The sequence below is a fragment of the Bufo gargarizans genome, chromosome 6 (assembly GCF_014858855.1).
Source record: "Bufo gargarizans isolate SCDJY-AF-19 chromosome 6, ASM1485885v1, whole genome shotgun sequence".
NCBI lineage: Eukaryota > Metazoa > Chordata > Amphibia > Anura > Bufonidae > Bufo > Bufo gargarizans.
Window position 1 is genome coordinate 213,892,021 of NC_058085.1, and position 12,177 is coordinate 213,904,197.

General features: G+C 43.3%; 1 protein-coding gene across 4 annotated transcripts in view; it reads right to left on the bottom strand.

The window, feature by feature from the left end:
- ERCC6 (ERCC excision repair 6, chromatin remodeling factor) overlaps window positions 1–12,177 on the bottom strand; it is a 241,077-nt gene that overhangs the window by 48,663 nt on the left and 180,237 nt on the right. For all 4 annotated transcript variants that reach the window (XR_006390375.1, XM_044297289.1, XM_044297290.1 and 1 more), the window contains 3 exons: window positions 7,939–8,084; window positions 6,451–6,912; window positions 3,908–4,097 (listed from right to left, as the gene is read on the bottom strand). Coding sequence is in view for 3 of the 4 variants with exons in the window: in XM_044297289.1 (XP_044153224.1) it covers window positions 3,908–4,097; window positions 6,451–6,912; window positions 7,939–8,084 (798 nt within the window). In the remaining variant the exon portion in view is untranslated. The remainder of the gene's footprint in view (window positions 1–3,907; window positions 4,098–6,450; window positions 6,913–7,938; window positions 8,085–12,177) is intronic.

Sequence of the window (12,177 nt, forward strand, 5' to 3'; positions counted from 1 at the left end):
ATCAGGGAAATGTAGCATCCCTGGCCGAAAGCACTTGTCCAAGTTTCCATGTTTAAGTGGACCTTCCCAGTAACTTTGTTGGTCAGGGCACGGGTGATGTTACAGGACACATGCTGGTGTAAGGCGGGAACGACACACCGTGAAAAATAGTGGCAGCTGGGTACTGCGTAATGAGGGACGGACGCCGACATCAGGCTGTGGAAGGCCTCAGTGTCCACAAGACTAAATGACAACATTGCCAGGGCTAATAATTTGGAAAGTTGCGAATTTAGTGCTATGGCCTGTGGGTGGGTGGCTGGGTATTTGCGCTTTCATTCAAATGCCTGGGGTAAGGACATTTGTACGCTGCTCTGGGACACAGAAGTGGATGTGGTCACTGATGGTGCTTGTGAAGGTCTGGATGCAGGGTGGAAAGCATCCGGGCCTGCACCTTCGACAGGGGATTGGCCAGCACATAACACAGGGGAAGAGGAGGCAGTGGTGTGACCTGCAGACACAGATTGTGGACCCAGGTGTTCAGCCCACCTATTAGGGTGCTTTGATGCCGCGGCGGATCATGTTAGCGGTGGTGAGGTTGCTAGTGTTTATGCCCCTGCTCATTTTTGTATGGCACAGGTTGCAAATTACAATTCTGCACTTTCCTCAAAAAAGTTCCAGACTGGTGAACACCTACCACTTGCCAAGGGAGATTTCCACAAGGGTGTGCTCAGGGGAACAGTTGCGGGCCTGTTTTGTGTGGCCCGCCTTCTCCCTTTTGCCACCCCACTGCCTCTTCCATCCTGTTGCGGATCCCTCCCCTTCTGTACTGCTGTCCTCGTTCAGCTTGCCACCTTCCCAGGTTGGGTCAGTGACTTCATCGTTCACCACCACCGTCCGTCCACCACCTCCTCTTCCACTTCCTCACTCAGCTCATCCTTCTAACTTGTTGACCTAACAACCTCAGTTATTGACAACTGTGTCTCATAATCAAACTCTTGAGCCACTAATTGCATTTGACTTATTGGCAACGGTGTCTCATCATCATCATCATCATCCACCTCGTGAAACACTAATTGTCGTTCCCCACCATTATCTTCTTGTGACTGTGGATGTTCAAGAGTTTGGGAATCAAAGCACAAGATCTCATGTCCCTCTTCAAGCGGGCTTGTCGAGATGCCCAAATAAAGGAATAGCGCTGAAAAGAGCTCCTCAGAATATCCGAGTGTGGGATCACTTGTTTGGCAAGACTCTCCATGGTGGGAGGAAGGAGGATCAGGGTGAGGATTGTGTTGACCAGACTCTTGGCTACTAAGACTGGACTTGGTGGAAGACCGGGTGTTGCTTAACAGACGAAGCATTATCTGCTGCAATCCAACCAGATGGTCTGACTGCGAGAGCGTTGTCCTGCGCTGCCGTGCAAACTGGGACATGAAACTAACTATCGTATGAATGTTTTTCTTGTGCTCTGGCAGCAGGCACAGTTTTAACGCGCCCAGGGCCATGGCCTCTATGTACACCATTAGCATCAATGCCACTTCCATGTTCCTTACTGTTCGCCTTCTTCATATTAAATGTTATATATGCTTGACAGTATGTCACACGTACAGTAGCGTAGGATTTGTAAGTGTATGCGCAAACATTTTTAAAAAAGGTATTTGAGATGTGGAAACGTCACACAGACAATAAACCGCAGATAATGTTGCTGATGTCAGCAGCGGCTAATAAAAAATTACAGGGAATGTCACAGGTATTTGGAGTGACCTTGGATTCTGTCATCTCCTTCCGACCGCACATCCAAGCCCTTTCCACCACCTGCCGCCTCCAACTCAAAAACATCTCCCGCATCCACGCTTTCCTCAACTTTGAATCTGCGAAAATACTTGAACATGCCCTCATAATCTCCTGCCTAGACTACTGCAACATTCTCCTCTGTGGTGTTCCATCTAGCACCCCTCTAATCTATCCTCAACTCTGCTGCCCGACTAATCCACCTCTCACCATGTTACTCCTCTGCCTCTCCCCTCACTGGCTCCCCATTGCCCAGCGAATTCAGTTCAAAATACTAACAAATACATACAAGGCCGTCCACAACGTGTCCCCTCCCTATATCTCTGAGCTACTTTCCCGACACCTCCCCACACGCAATCTCCGATCCTCGCTTCACCTTCTCTCCTCTTATCACCTCTTCCCACAATCTCCTTCAAGATTTCTCTCGTGCATCCCCCACACTCTGGAACTCGCTACCCCAACATATTAGACTCTCACCTACAGTGGAATCCTTTAAAAGAAACCTAAAAACCCACCTCTTCAGACAAGCCTACAACTAGTGACCCTGCTGCCTCTATACAGCCATGACCAGCTTCACCCTCACCTACTGTGTCCTTCTCCCATACCATGTAGATTGTAGGCCCTCTCTCCTTCTGTACCAGTTTGTAATGAGTCTTGTTTATGCTTAGTGCAATTGTATTATGTATGTATACCCCTTTTCATACGTACAGTGCAATGGAATGAATGGTGCTTTAATAATAAATAAAGACAATAATAATATGGAAACATTACACAGAAGAAATACTGCAGATAATGTCGCTGATGTCAGCAGCGGCTAATATAAAATTACAGGGAATGTCACATGTATTTTGGATGTGGAAACGTTACACAGGAGATGTACCCCAGGTAATGTCACTGTCTGCAGCGGACACCGTCTATGGAAAAAGTACACCGGATGTCATTGATATTTTTGGATGTGCCCACGTTACACAGGAGAAATAATGCAGATAATGCTGCTGATGTAAGCAGCGGCTAATATAAAATTACAGGGAATGTCACAGGTATTTGGGATGTGGAAACGTTACACAGGAAATGTACCCCAGGTAATGCCACTGTCCGCAGCGGACACTGTCTACGGAAAAAGTACAATGGATGTCACAGATATTTTTGGGATACGCACACTTTACACAGGAGATGTAGCGCAGATAATGTAGCTGTCTGCAGCAGCCTAACTATTGCACGCTATTTAGCGCAGGATGCGCTAAAAATAGATATTGCTGCCAAACACAATAGTCCTTAAAAGAACTTTTGGGTCTGTAAAGTTTTAGCAATTTAGCACCGGTTGCGCTAAAAATATATATTGCTGCCACACCCAACAATAGTCCTTAGTTTTTAAACTTACAAAAAAAAAATGTTTTCACTCCCTACACTATCTTTCCCTTCTTCAGCTCTCCCTGACTAACACTGAGCTGAACACGGCTATATAGCACCCGATGACGCGTTCCGGCCAGCCAATCACTGTAATGCCAGTAACCAACATGGCTACGGCATTACAGCGAAGGGCAGTAGTTACCTGTGCGGGGACAAGACTCGAGCATTGCGCTTGAGCACATGCGGTATTCGGACGAATACCACCATGTGCCGAGCATAGAGATGCTTGAGCCGAACTGGTGTTCGGTCGAGCATGCTTGAGCAACACAAATTTTAAATCCATATAAGATGCTAATGTGAGATGCAGTACTTTTTTGATTCAACCGATAACATAATCAATAAGCAGAGTTGAGCTTATCAGGAAATGGACAATGGTCATCTAAAGAGGATCCATACACCTCTTTTCGTATTTTTTAGATGAAAATATAGTGAAAGTTTTGAATAACAATTGTGTACACTGAAAGGAATGGTGATCTGGATTCACTAAAAATATTTCTATGACAAGGTTTGAGGCAATCTGAACTGTCAACAAGGCCACAGTTTCAAGGTCTGATTACATGGCAAAAAGTAAGCCATTAAAATACCTTTCACAATGTTTTATGCACATCGGACTGGTGCGTTTACATTTTGCACAAAGGGCTAAAATGACCACACAGACATATTTTTATTTTCAATACAACTATAACTGCAAATAAACATACAATTATTAAATATTTCCTGAAGGACCAACCTATTTCCTACACCAACATTAGTTCCAGTCGATGTTGGGATTCCAAAAGATGCAGCATTACAACGTTGGCGAGAGATTTTTAGAACTCGCAGAGCCTCCTGGGCTACTCTACTTGCTTCTTCTTCAACAATCACATAATCTGGATTAGATGCATCCATAATTACATCATGTTTCATCACACTATGAACCCCTAGAAAATGCATATTCTGTTTAGAGTTCAGGCAGACATAGAAAGTATAACTAAAAATAACCCCCCCCCCCCCAAAAAAAAATAAAAAAACACACTGGAGAAAAAAATCCCATATAAACACTTACAAACACAAAACACAAACAATAATCTTCAACAAATGTTACAGTCCCCAGATCAGTATTGTCCTTTTGCGCTGCAGCTCTGGGTGGGTACCCTTCAGAAATAACCAATCTATATACCGTATTTTACGGTGTATAAGACGACCCCCAACTTTTTCATTTAAAATATAGGGTTTGGGCTATACTCACCGTATAAGACTACCACTGAATGCCCAGCTTTCCTTGTCTTCAAGACCATCTTCTCCAGTCCAGGGAACTGACGGGGATCTGTGAATGGCACTGTTGTGGGGAGGGGGATCTGTGAATGGCACTGCTATGGGGAGAGGGATCTGTGAATGGCACTGCTATGGGGAGAGGGATCTGTGAATGGCACTGCTATGGGGGGGGGGGGGGGGGGGGGGGAATCTATGGATGACACTATATAGCATCTTATGCTATATGTGCCATCCACCGATCCCCCCCATAACAGTGCCATCCACAGATCCCCTCCCCGATGCTCAGAGGAGTATACATTTATTAACTGTAATCCACAACTTTAGAACTTTAAATCAGAGATCATCTCTTTACTAGGGTATCTTACTCTCAGCTCCGGTAACAGGCAGTACGGGCGGCGCTCACTCACTGACGTCACGCTACTCCGCCGCCTAGTGGGAGGAGCATGCGCGTGACATCAGTGAGTAAGTGCCGCCCGCAGTGCCTGTTAGCGGAGCTGAGAGTAAGATACCCTAGTAAAGAGATGAGCGCTGATTTAAAGTTAAAGTTACGGATTACAGTTAATAAATGTATACTCCTCTGAGCAGCGGGGCCCTGTATATTCTAACCCCCAGGCAAGCGTCCCCGTCACGATGGGAACGCCTGGGGGTTAGAATATACCATCGGATCTGAGTATAGTGTTAGAAAGTAGTCTTATACGCCGGAAAATACGCTAATATAGAAAACCGCGCTGGTTTAACTTGAGGGAGACAAAAAGGTATCTATCAATGTGCTACCTCAGTTTTGGTTCCCACTAAGGTCCATGCTCAAATCTCCTAAAAGTCAAAGAAGAAACCCGGGTCGGGCGTTTCATGAGAGGACGTGCACGTTTTATATGCGTGTTGTTTTAAGGATCTTGCGAGTACAATAAATCACATTATTTAAACTCAGTTGGCAGTATTTCAGTATGTTGGGCCGTATCTTTGACTTTTAGGAGATTTTGGGAACCAAAACTGAGGAATCACATTTCTGACTTTTAGACCTCCTGCACACGAACATAGGTGTCCTGTTGCCGTATTGCAGACCGCACATGCGGATCTACAACACACGGGCCCAGTTACGTGTGCATTCCGCATCACAGATGCGGACCCATTGACTTGAATGGGTCCGCAAATCCAGAACGGAAGCACGGAACAGAACCCTACGGAAGCACTTGCTCTATCTTTTTGCGGAACGGGCGGATCACGGACCCATTAGAGTTGAATGGGTCTGCATTCATCCCGGAGGAAGCAACGAACGTTCCCGTGCATTGGGGACCACAGATTGCGGTCCCCAATGCACGGAACAGAACACATACGTTCATGTGCAGGAGGCCTTAGGAGATTTGAGCATCGACCTCAGTGGGAATCAAAACTGAGGAATCACATCGATAGATACCTTTTGTCTTCCTCAGTGTGAACTGCACTCAAGTTGAAGCAGCGCGATTTTCTATATCATAGAAACAGAAAGTAACGTATATCTTTATTTCGTAACTTTACTGATGGAGATTTTTATATGCTATCACTTTATGATCATAGGAGTTTGACCACAGGAGTTTGACCACTGGGGCCCCCAATGATCCAAAGAATGAACAGGTGCTGATTTCTTGCGGTATCCCTGTTTTCCTTGCACAGAGAACAATGTCATGCTGCAGTATTTACTTATTTCACTTACATATCCCGCAGTGCTTTACAGACTTTATCACTTGCTGTACTAAAACACAGGTCGATGGTATATTATAGCAATGAGTAAACACTCATCTGTCAGGTGACTGCACCTTTGATGCACCATGACGTCATTTGTGGGCAGCACATCACCCTGTAGAAATTGCTCATTCAGAGGAGTTGACTGCTACATGCTAAAGCAGCTGAACAAGTTGACAATAAATCATGAATGAATGGCTCGTTCCCAATCATTGACCTACATTGTGTCAAATAAAGGGCCACTTATTTACTTTATACATTTTATAGAAAATATAATGCATATTTTAGTGAAACACCTACCAGACTTTTTCAATAGTTTCTCCAGGACATATTCATCACTAGTCTTCCTGCTCTCCTCCTGCTCCCCTTTCATCTCCTTAATGAATGGCTTTTGCTTTACTAGATAAGAGATCCGCTTTCCTTCATACTTGGCACCTTTTTTTATTTTCCCTTTTTCCTGGTGTTTTGTTTTGGCTTTGTGTTTATGATGAAGTTGTGCAGGAGCAACAGAAAATGACTGTCCACTTTCATTCAAAGCTCGCAAGTTGGAATCAAACGCTATACATGAATTAGGCTTGTCCAGCCCTTTAGATAGCTCTGTCTCTGTTCCATAAGATTGGGTAGTTACAGATGGTGCAGACATACATTGTAAAGGCTGCTCATTTTTAATTGTATTCGTAGAACCCTCTTTAGAAATACCATTGACTTCTGTTGTCATCTGTTTTTTAGGATACTTTGACAGCTTAACATCTGATCCAATCCCTATGAAAGAGGAGAGACATTTAAAGGGTTTCTACCACCAGAAATACTGTTATGTAGCTGACTGACATTAGCGATTCTCTAATGTCAGCACTACATAACAGTATGTTTCTAACAGTAGTTCCTGCAGCCGTTTTTGTTAAAAACGTACTTTTATAGATATGCTAATGAGCCTCTAGGTGCTATGTGGGCATCATTAGCACCTAGAGGGCTCCGTTCACTAACTATTTCAGCCGCCCATTGCGTCCCTCCAGCCCGCCCCGCTCCTGTTGATTGACGTGAAACTGCTCAGTATCGAGTACAAATTCCCGCGCCTGCGCCGTGCGCTTCTGTATTCGGCGCAGGCGCAGTGAGTGAATGCCGAGCTCCTGGTGCCGGCTTCCTCATTGTAACGTAGTTGGCGCAGGCGCAGTGAGGAAGCCGGCGCCGGGAGAATACAGAAGCGCACGGCGCAGGTGCGGGAATTGGAACTCGATACTGAAAAGTTTGACGTCAATCAACAGGAGCGGGGCGGGCCGGAGGGACGCGATGGGCGGCTGAAATGGTTAGTGGAAAGAGCCCTCTAGGTGCTAATGACGCCCACATAGCACCTAGAGGCTCATTAGCATATCTATAAAAGTACGTTTTTAACAAAAACGGCTGCAGGAACTACTGTTAGAAACATACTGTTATGTAGTGCTGACATGGGCGCATTGCTAATGTCAGTCAGCTACTTAACCGTATTTCTGGGGGTAGAAAACCTTTAACAAAGAATAACACAATACCAGAACTGACTGCATTCCACATAATTGATTTAGAAACAAGAATTATGGTGTGTGTATATACTACACTAAAAATAATGTTAAGTAAAATACGTGACTTCACATTAACAGATCTGTTCTGAAATCTGTTCTCCATTTTTTTTTTTTTTTTACTATTTTCCCCACAAAAATGCACAGAAAACACCATAATCCTATAAAATGTACTTGCAGCTCATTAGAACATGTGGCTACTGAAAACATACATTAGCCATCGCTATTTAATTGCTACCTGCAAAAATAGCACTGGTTTCTGTTCCTTGGCTTGCATCAGGACTGCTCAGGGTAAATAGCTCATACAGATCATTGGATTTGAAGAAGCGTCTCTGCTTTGGGTCTTTCAAAACTCTGTTTGTTAAGAACTGCTTAAAGATTTGCCTATAAATAAAGAAGACATGTAAACACATACAATCATAATAATTTACTTGGTTAAACTCCTACTACATGATTGTAACCACCTTTGGCCCTGGCAGACTACACACTCGGGACAGAAGTTTGAGTTTAGTGTCTTTAACCCCTTAAGGACGTAGGGCGTACCGGTACGCCCTATTTCCCGAATCCTTAAGGACTCTGGGCGTACCGGTACGTCCTAACTTTAAAACGCGATTCCAGCGCCGCGGGGGTTAATCGGAACGGGATGCCGGCTGAAACAACGCCGTATCGGCGATCGCAGAAAACCGCAGGTCAATTAAGACCTGCGGTTTGCTGCGTTTCCGGTCCATTCGGGTCTCCGGTGACACGATGAACTTGAAAAATACTGATCGGTGGCGTGATTACACACCACCAATCACAGTCTGTGCATTTGGAGAGGCGGTGCTGGCCCTGGTGCTGAATGCTGCTGTCCAGGGTGCCGATTGGTGCAGGGGAGAGAGGCGTGAGATTCAAACTTCCTGCGCTCCTCTCTCCCCTCCTCTTCCTGTTCTGCACGAGCACCCTGCAGCACCAGCTCCTGAGTCCCCCCTAATCGGCATCCATCACCCTCCTGCACCCATTGCCATCCAGGTAGGTTAGGGTCAGTGAGGGAGAGGCACCGTTAGGCAGGGATAGAAGGGAAAAGTTAGTTAGGAAAAAAATAAAATAAAAAAATAGATAGAGATAGATAGATATCTATCTATATCTGAACACAGAAAATCCGCAGCACTCCTTAAAGTAAAAAAATGTGCAATTTATTCACACGTCAGAAAAGACAACGTTTCGGTTCTCTCACAGAACCTTTTTCAAGTCAGACTTGACTTGAAAAAGGTTCTGAGAGAGAACCGAAACGTTGTCTTTTCTGACATGTGTGAATAAATTGCACATTTTTTACTTCAAGGAGTGCCGCGGATTTTCTGTGTTGTTTATCCGGTCCTTCATCGAGGGACTACTGCGGGCACCGCTACAGCTGCATATTGAGGAGTGCTGCCTGACCTTTTTCATGGATATAGAGAGATAGATATAGATATAGATATATATAACTTATCTAAACTTTCTTTGTTCCATCTTTCAGACCCCAGGCCCCCCCCTGCCACTTGCCCCCCACCACCAGCACCCCCACCCCCTATAACTCCCAGCATGCCCAGACAACCTACAGCCATCAGCAGGGCATGGTGGGAATTGTACTTTTACAACATCTGGAGGGCCGCAGTTTTAGGATGCCTGCTTAGTGTCTCCAAAGTCTGAGAGCCATACATATTGGGCATCGTCGCGTGCATAAAAGTCATCGCTATAAAAATTACTTTTGACCAAACCCCTCGGATGAACAGCGTTAAAAATTTAAAAACGGTGCCAAAACACAAATTTTTTGGGCAAAATTTCCATTTGAATCCTTTTTTCCGGTAATAAAGCAAGGGTTAACAGCCAAACAAAACTAAATATTTATTGCCCCGATTCTGTAGTTTGAAGAAACACCCCATATGTGGTCGTAAATGGCTATATAGCCGCACGGCAGGGCATAGAACGAAGGGAACTCCATATGGTTTCTGGAAGGCAGATTTTGATGGACAGTTTTTTATTTACATTTTTATGTCCCATTGGAAGCCCCCCTGATGTAGCCTAGACTAGAAATTCCAAAAAAGTGACCCCATCTAAGAAACTACACCTCTCAAGTTATTCAAAAGTTACTTTACAAACTATGTTAACCCTTTAGGTGTTCCACAAAACTAAATAGCAAATGTAGAAACAATTTTAGAATCAAAATTTTTTGTTACCTTGCCTCAAAAAAGTGTAATATAGAGCAACCAAAAATCATATTTATCCCTAAAATAACAACAACCACCTTATCCCGTAGTTTCCTAGATGGGGTCACTTTCATGGAGTTTCTACTCTAGGGGGGCATCAGGGGGCTTGAAAGGGTACATGGTGTAAATAAACCAGTCCAGCAAAATCTGCCTTTCAAAAACCATATGGCGTTGCCCTTCTTCTATGTCCTGCTGTTTAGCCAAATAGTAGTTTACGACCACATATGGGGTGTTTCTGCAAACTACAGAATCAGGGCAACCCATTTTGAGTTTTGTTTGGCTGTTAACCCATTTTTTCCAGTAATAAAGTAAGGGTTAAAATGGAAAATTTTCCAAAAAAATGAAATTTCTAAAATTGTTTCTCCATCTGCCATTAACTCTTGTGGAACACCTAAAGGGTTAACAGTTTGTAAACCCAGTTTTGAATACCTTGAGGGGTGTACTTTCTTAGATAGAGTCACTTTTTGAAATTTCTATTATAGGGGTGCAACAGGGGGCTTTAAATGGGACATGGTATAAACAAAGCCAGTCCTGCAAAATCTGCCTTGCAAAACCCATATGGTGTTCCCCTCCTATGTTCTCCCGTTTGCCCAAACAGTAGTTTACGACCACATATGGGGTGTTTCTGCAAACTACAGAATCAGGGCAACCCATTTTGAGTTTTGTTTGGCAGTTAACCGTTATTTTTTTCCAGGAAAGAATTGAATATATTGAAAAATTAAAAAAAATAAATAAATAATTCTTAAAATGTATGTATTTGCCATGAAGTCTTGTGGAAGACCTAAAGGGTTAGCAAAGTTTGTAAAAACAGTTTTGAAAACCTTGAGGGGTGTAGTTTCTAGAATGGGGTCATTTTTGGGTGGTTTCTATTATGTAAGCCTCACAAAGTGACTTCAAACCTGAACTGGTCCATAAATAGTGGGATTTTGAAGATTTCTGAAAAATTTCAAAATTTGCTTCTAAACTTCTAAGCCTTGTAACATCCCCGAAAAATAAAATATCATTCCCAAAATGCTACAAACATGAATTAGACATATGGGGAATGTAAAGTCATCAACATTTTTGGGGGTATTACTATGTATTACAGAAGTAGAGAAACTGAAACTTTGAAATTTTCTAATTTTTCAAAATGTTTGCTAAATATGGTACTTTTTTATGCAAAAAAAAATACTTTTTTGATCCAATTTTAGCAGTGTCATGAAGTACAATATGTGACGAAAAAACAATCTCAGAACAGCCTGGGTAAGTCAAAGCGTTTTAAGGTTATCAGCACTTAAAGTGACACTGGTCAGATTTGCAAAAAAAGGCCAAGTCCTTAAGGTGAAATAGGGCTGAGTCCTTAAGGGGTTGTCTGCTTTATTTATATTGGTGACCTACCCCAGGGATAGGTAATCAGTATCAGATCGGCGGGGGGACCGTCTCCTGACACCCACGCCGATCAGCTGCTTGAATAAAAGGCTGCGCTCGTATGAGAACTGCCTTCTCTTTGTTGTTTACCTGGTCGCTGTCACAACAGCAGCAGTGAGCAGGTGTAATTACACATACGCTGTCCCATTCACTTCAATAGGATGGCTCCTTCCTACTCATGTGAACACTATACAGCCGTCCCATTGAAGTGAATGGGACAGCTGAGATACAATTATACCTGCTCACGATTGCGGTTGTGAGGGCAAGCAGGTAAACAATGAAGAGAAGAGGGCAGCTTTCTTTTCAAACAGCTTATCAGTGGGAGTGCCGCAAGTCTGATATTGATGACTTATCCTCAGGATAGGTCATCAATATAAATAAAGCAGACAGACAATCTCTAAGCATTAAAGCCACAAATTCCCAAATTACTGCACCCACAAACGTGGTACATGTCTGTATTACCTCTAAATCTATTTCAAAAGAGAATTAGGTAATTCTGTTGAATAAAAAGGGGAATATTTTGGATAGAGATGGCTCAATAACTAGAACTATACGTTCTTATAGCCTTGGTAGATTTGGACGTCCTCAAAAGGACTTACTATATTGAACTAAACAAAAAAAGACCGCCATAATATTGAACTGACAAACAATCTGCCTTGGGACATTACCACAGAATGTCAGAAGGTATGCCAAAAGATCATATTTGTGTAACCACAAATACAGCCCGAATTCCGAAAAAGTTTTTACGCTGTGTAACATGTAAATAAAAATAAAATGTAATAATTTGCAACTCATTATGTTCACAATAGATTATAGAACAAATATCAGATGTTGAAAGTGAGACATTT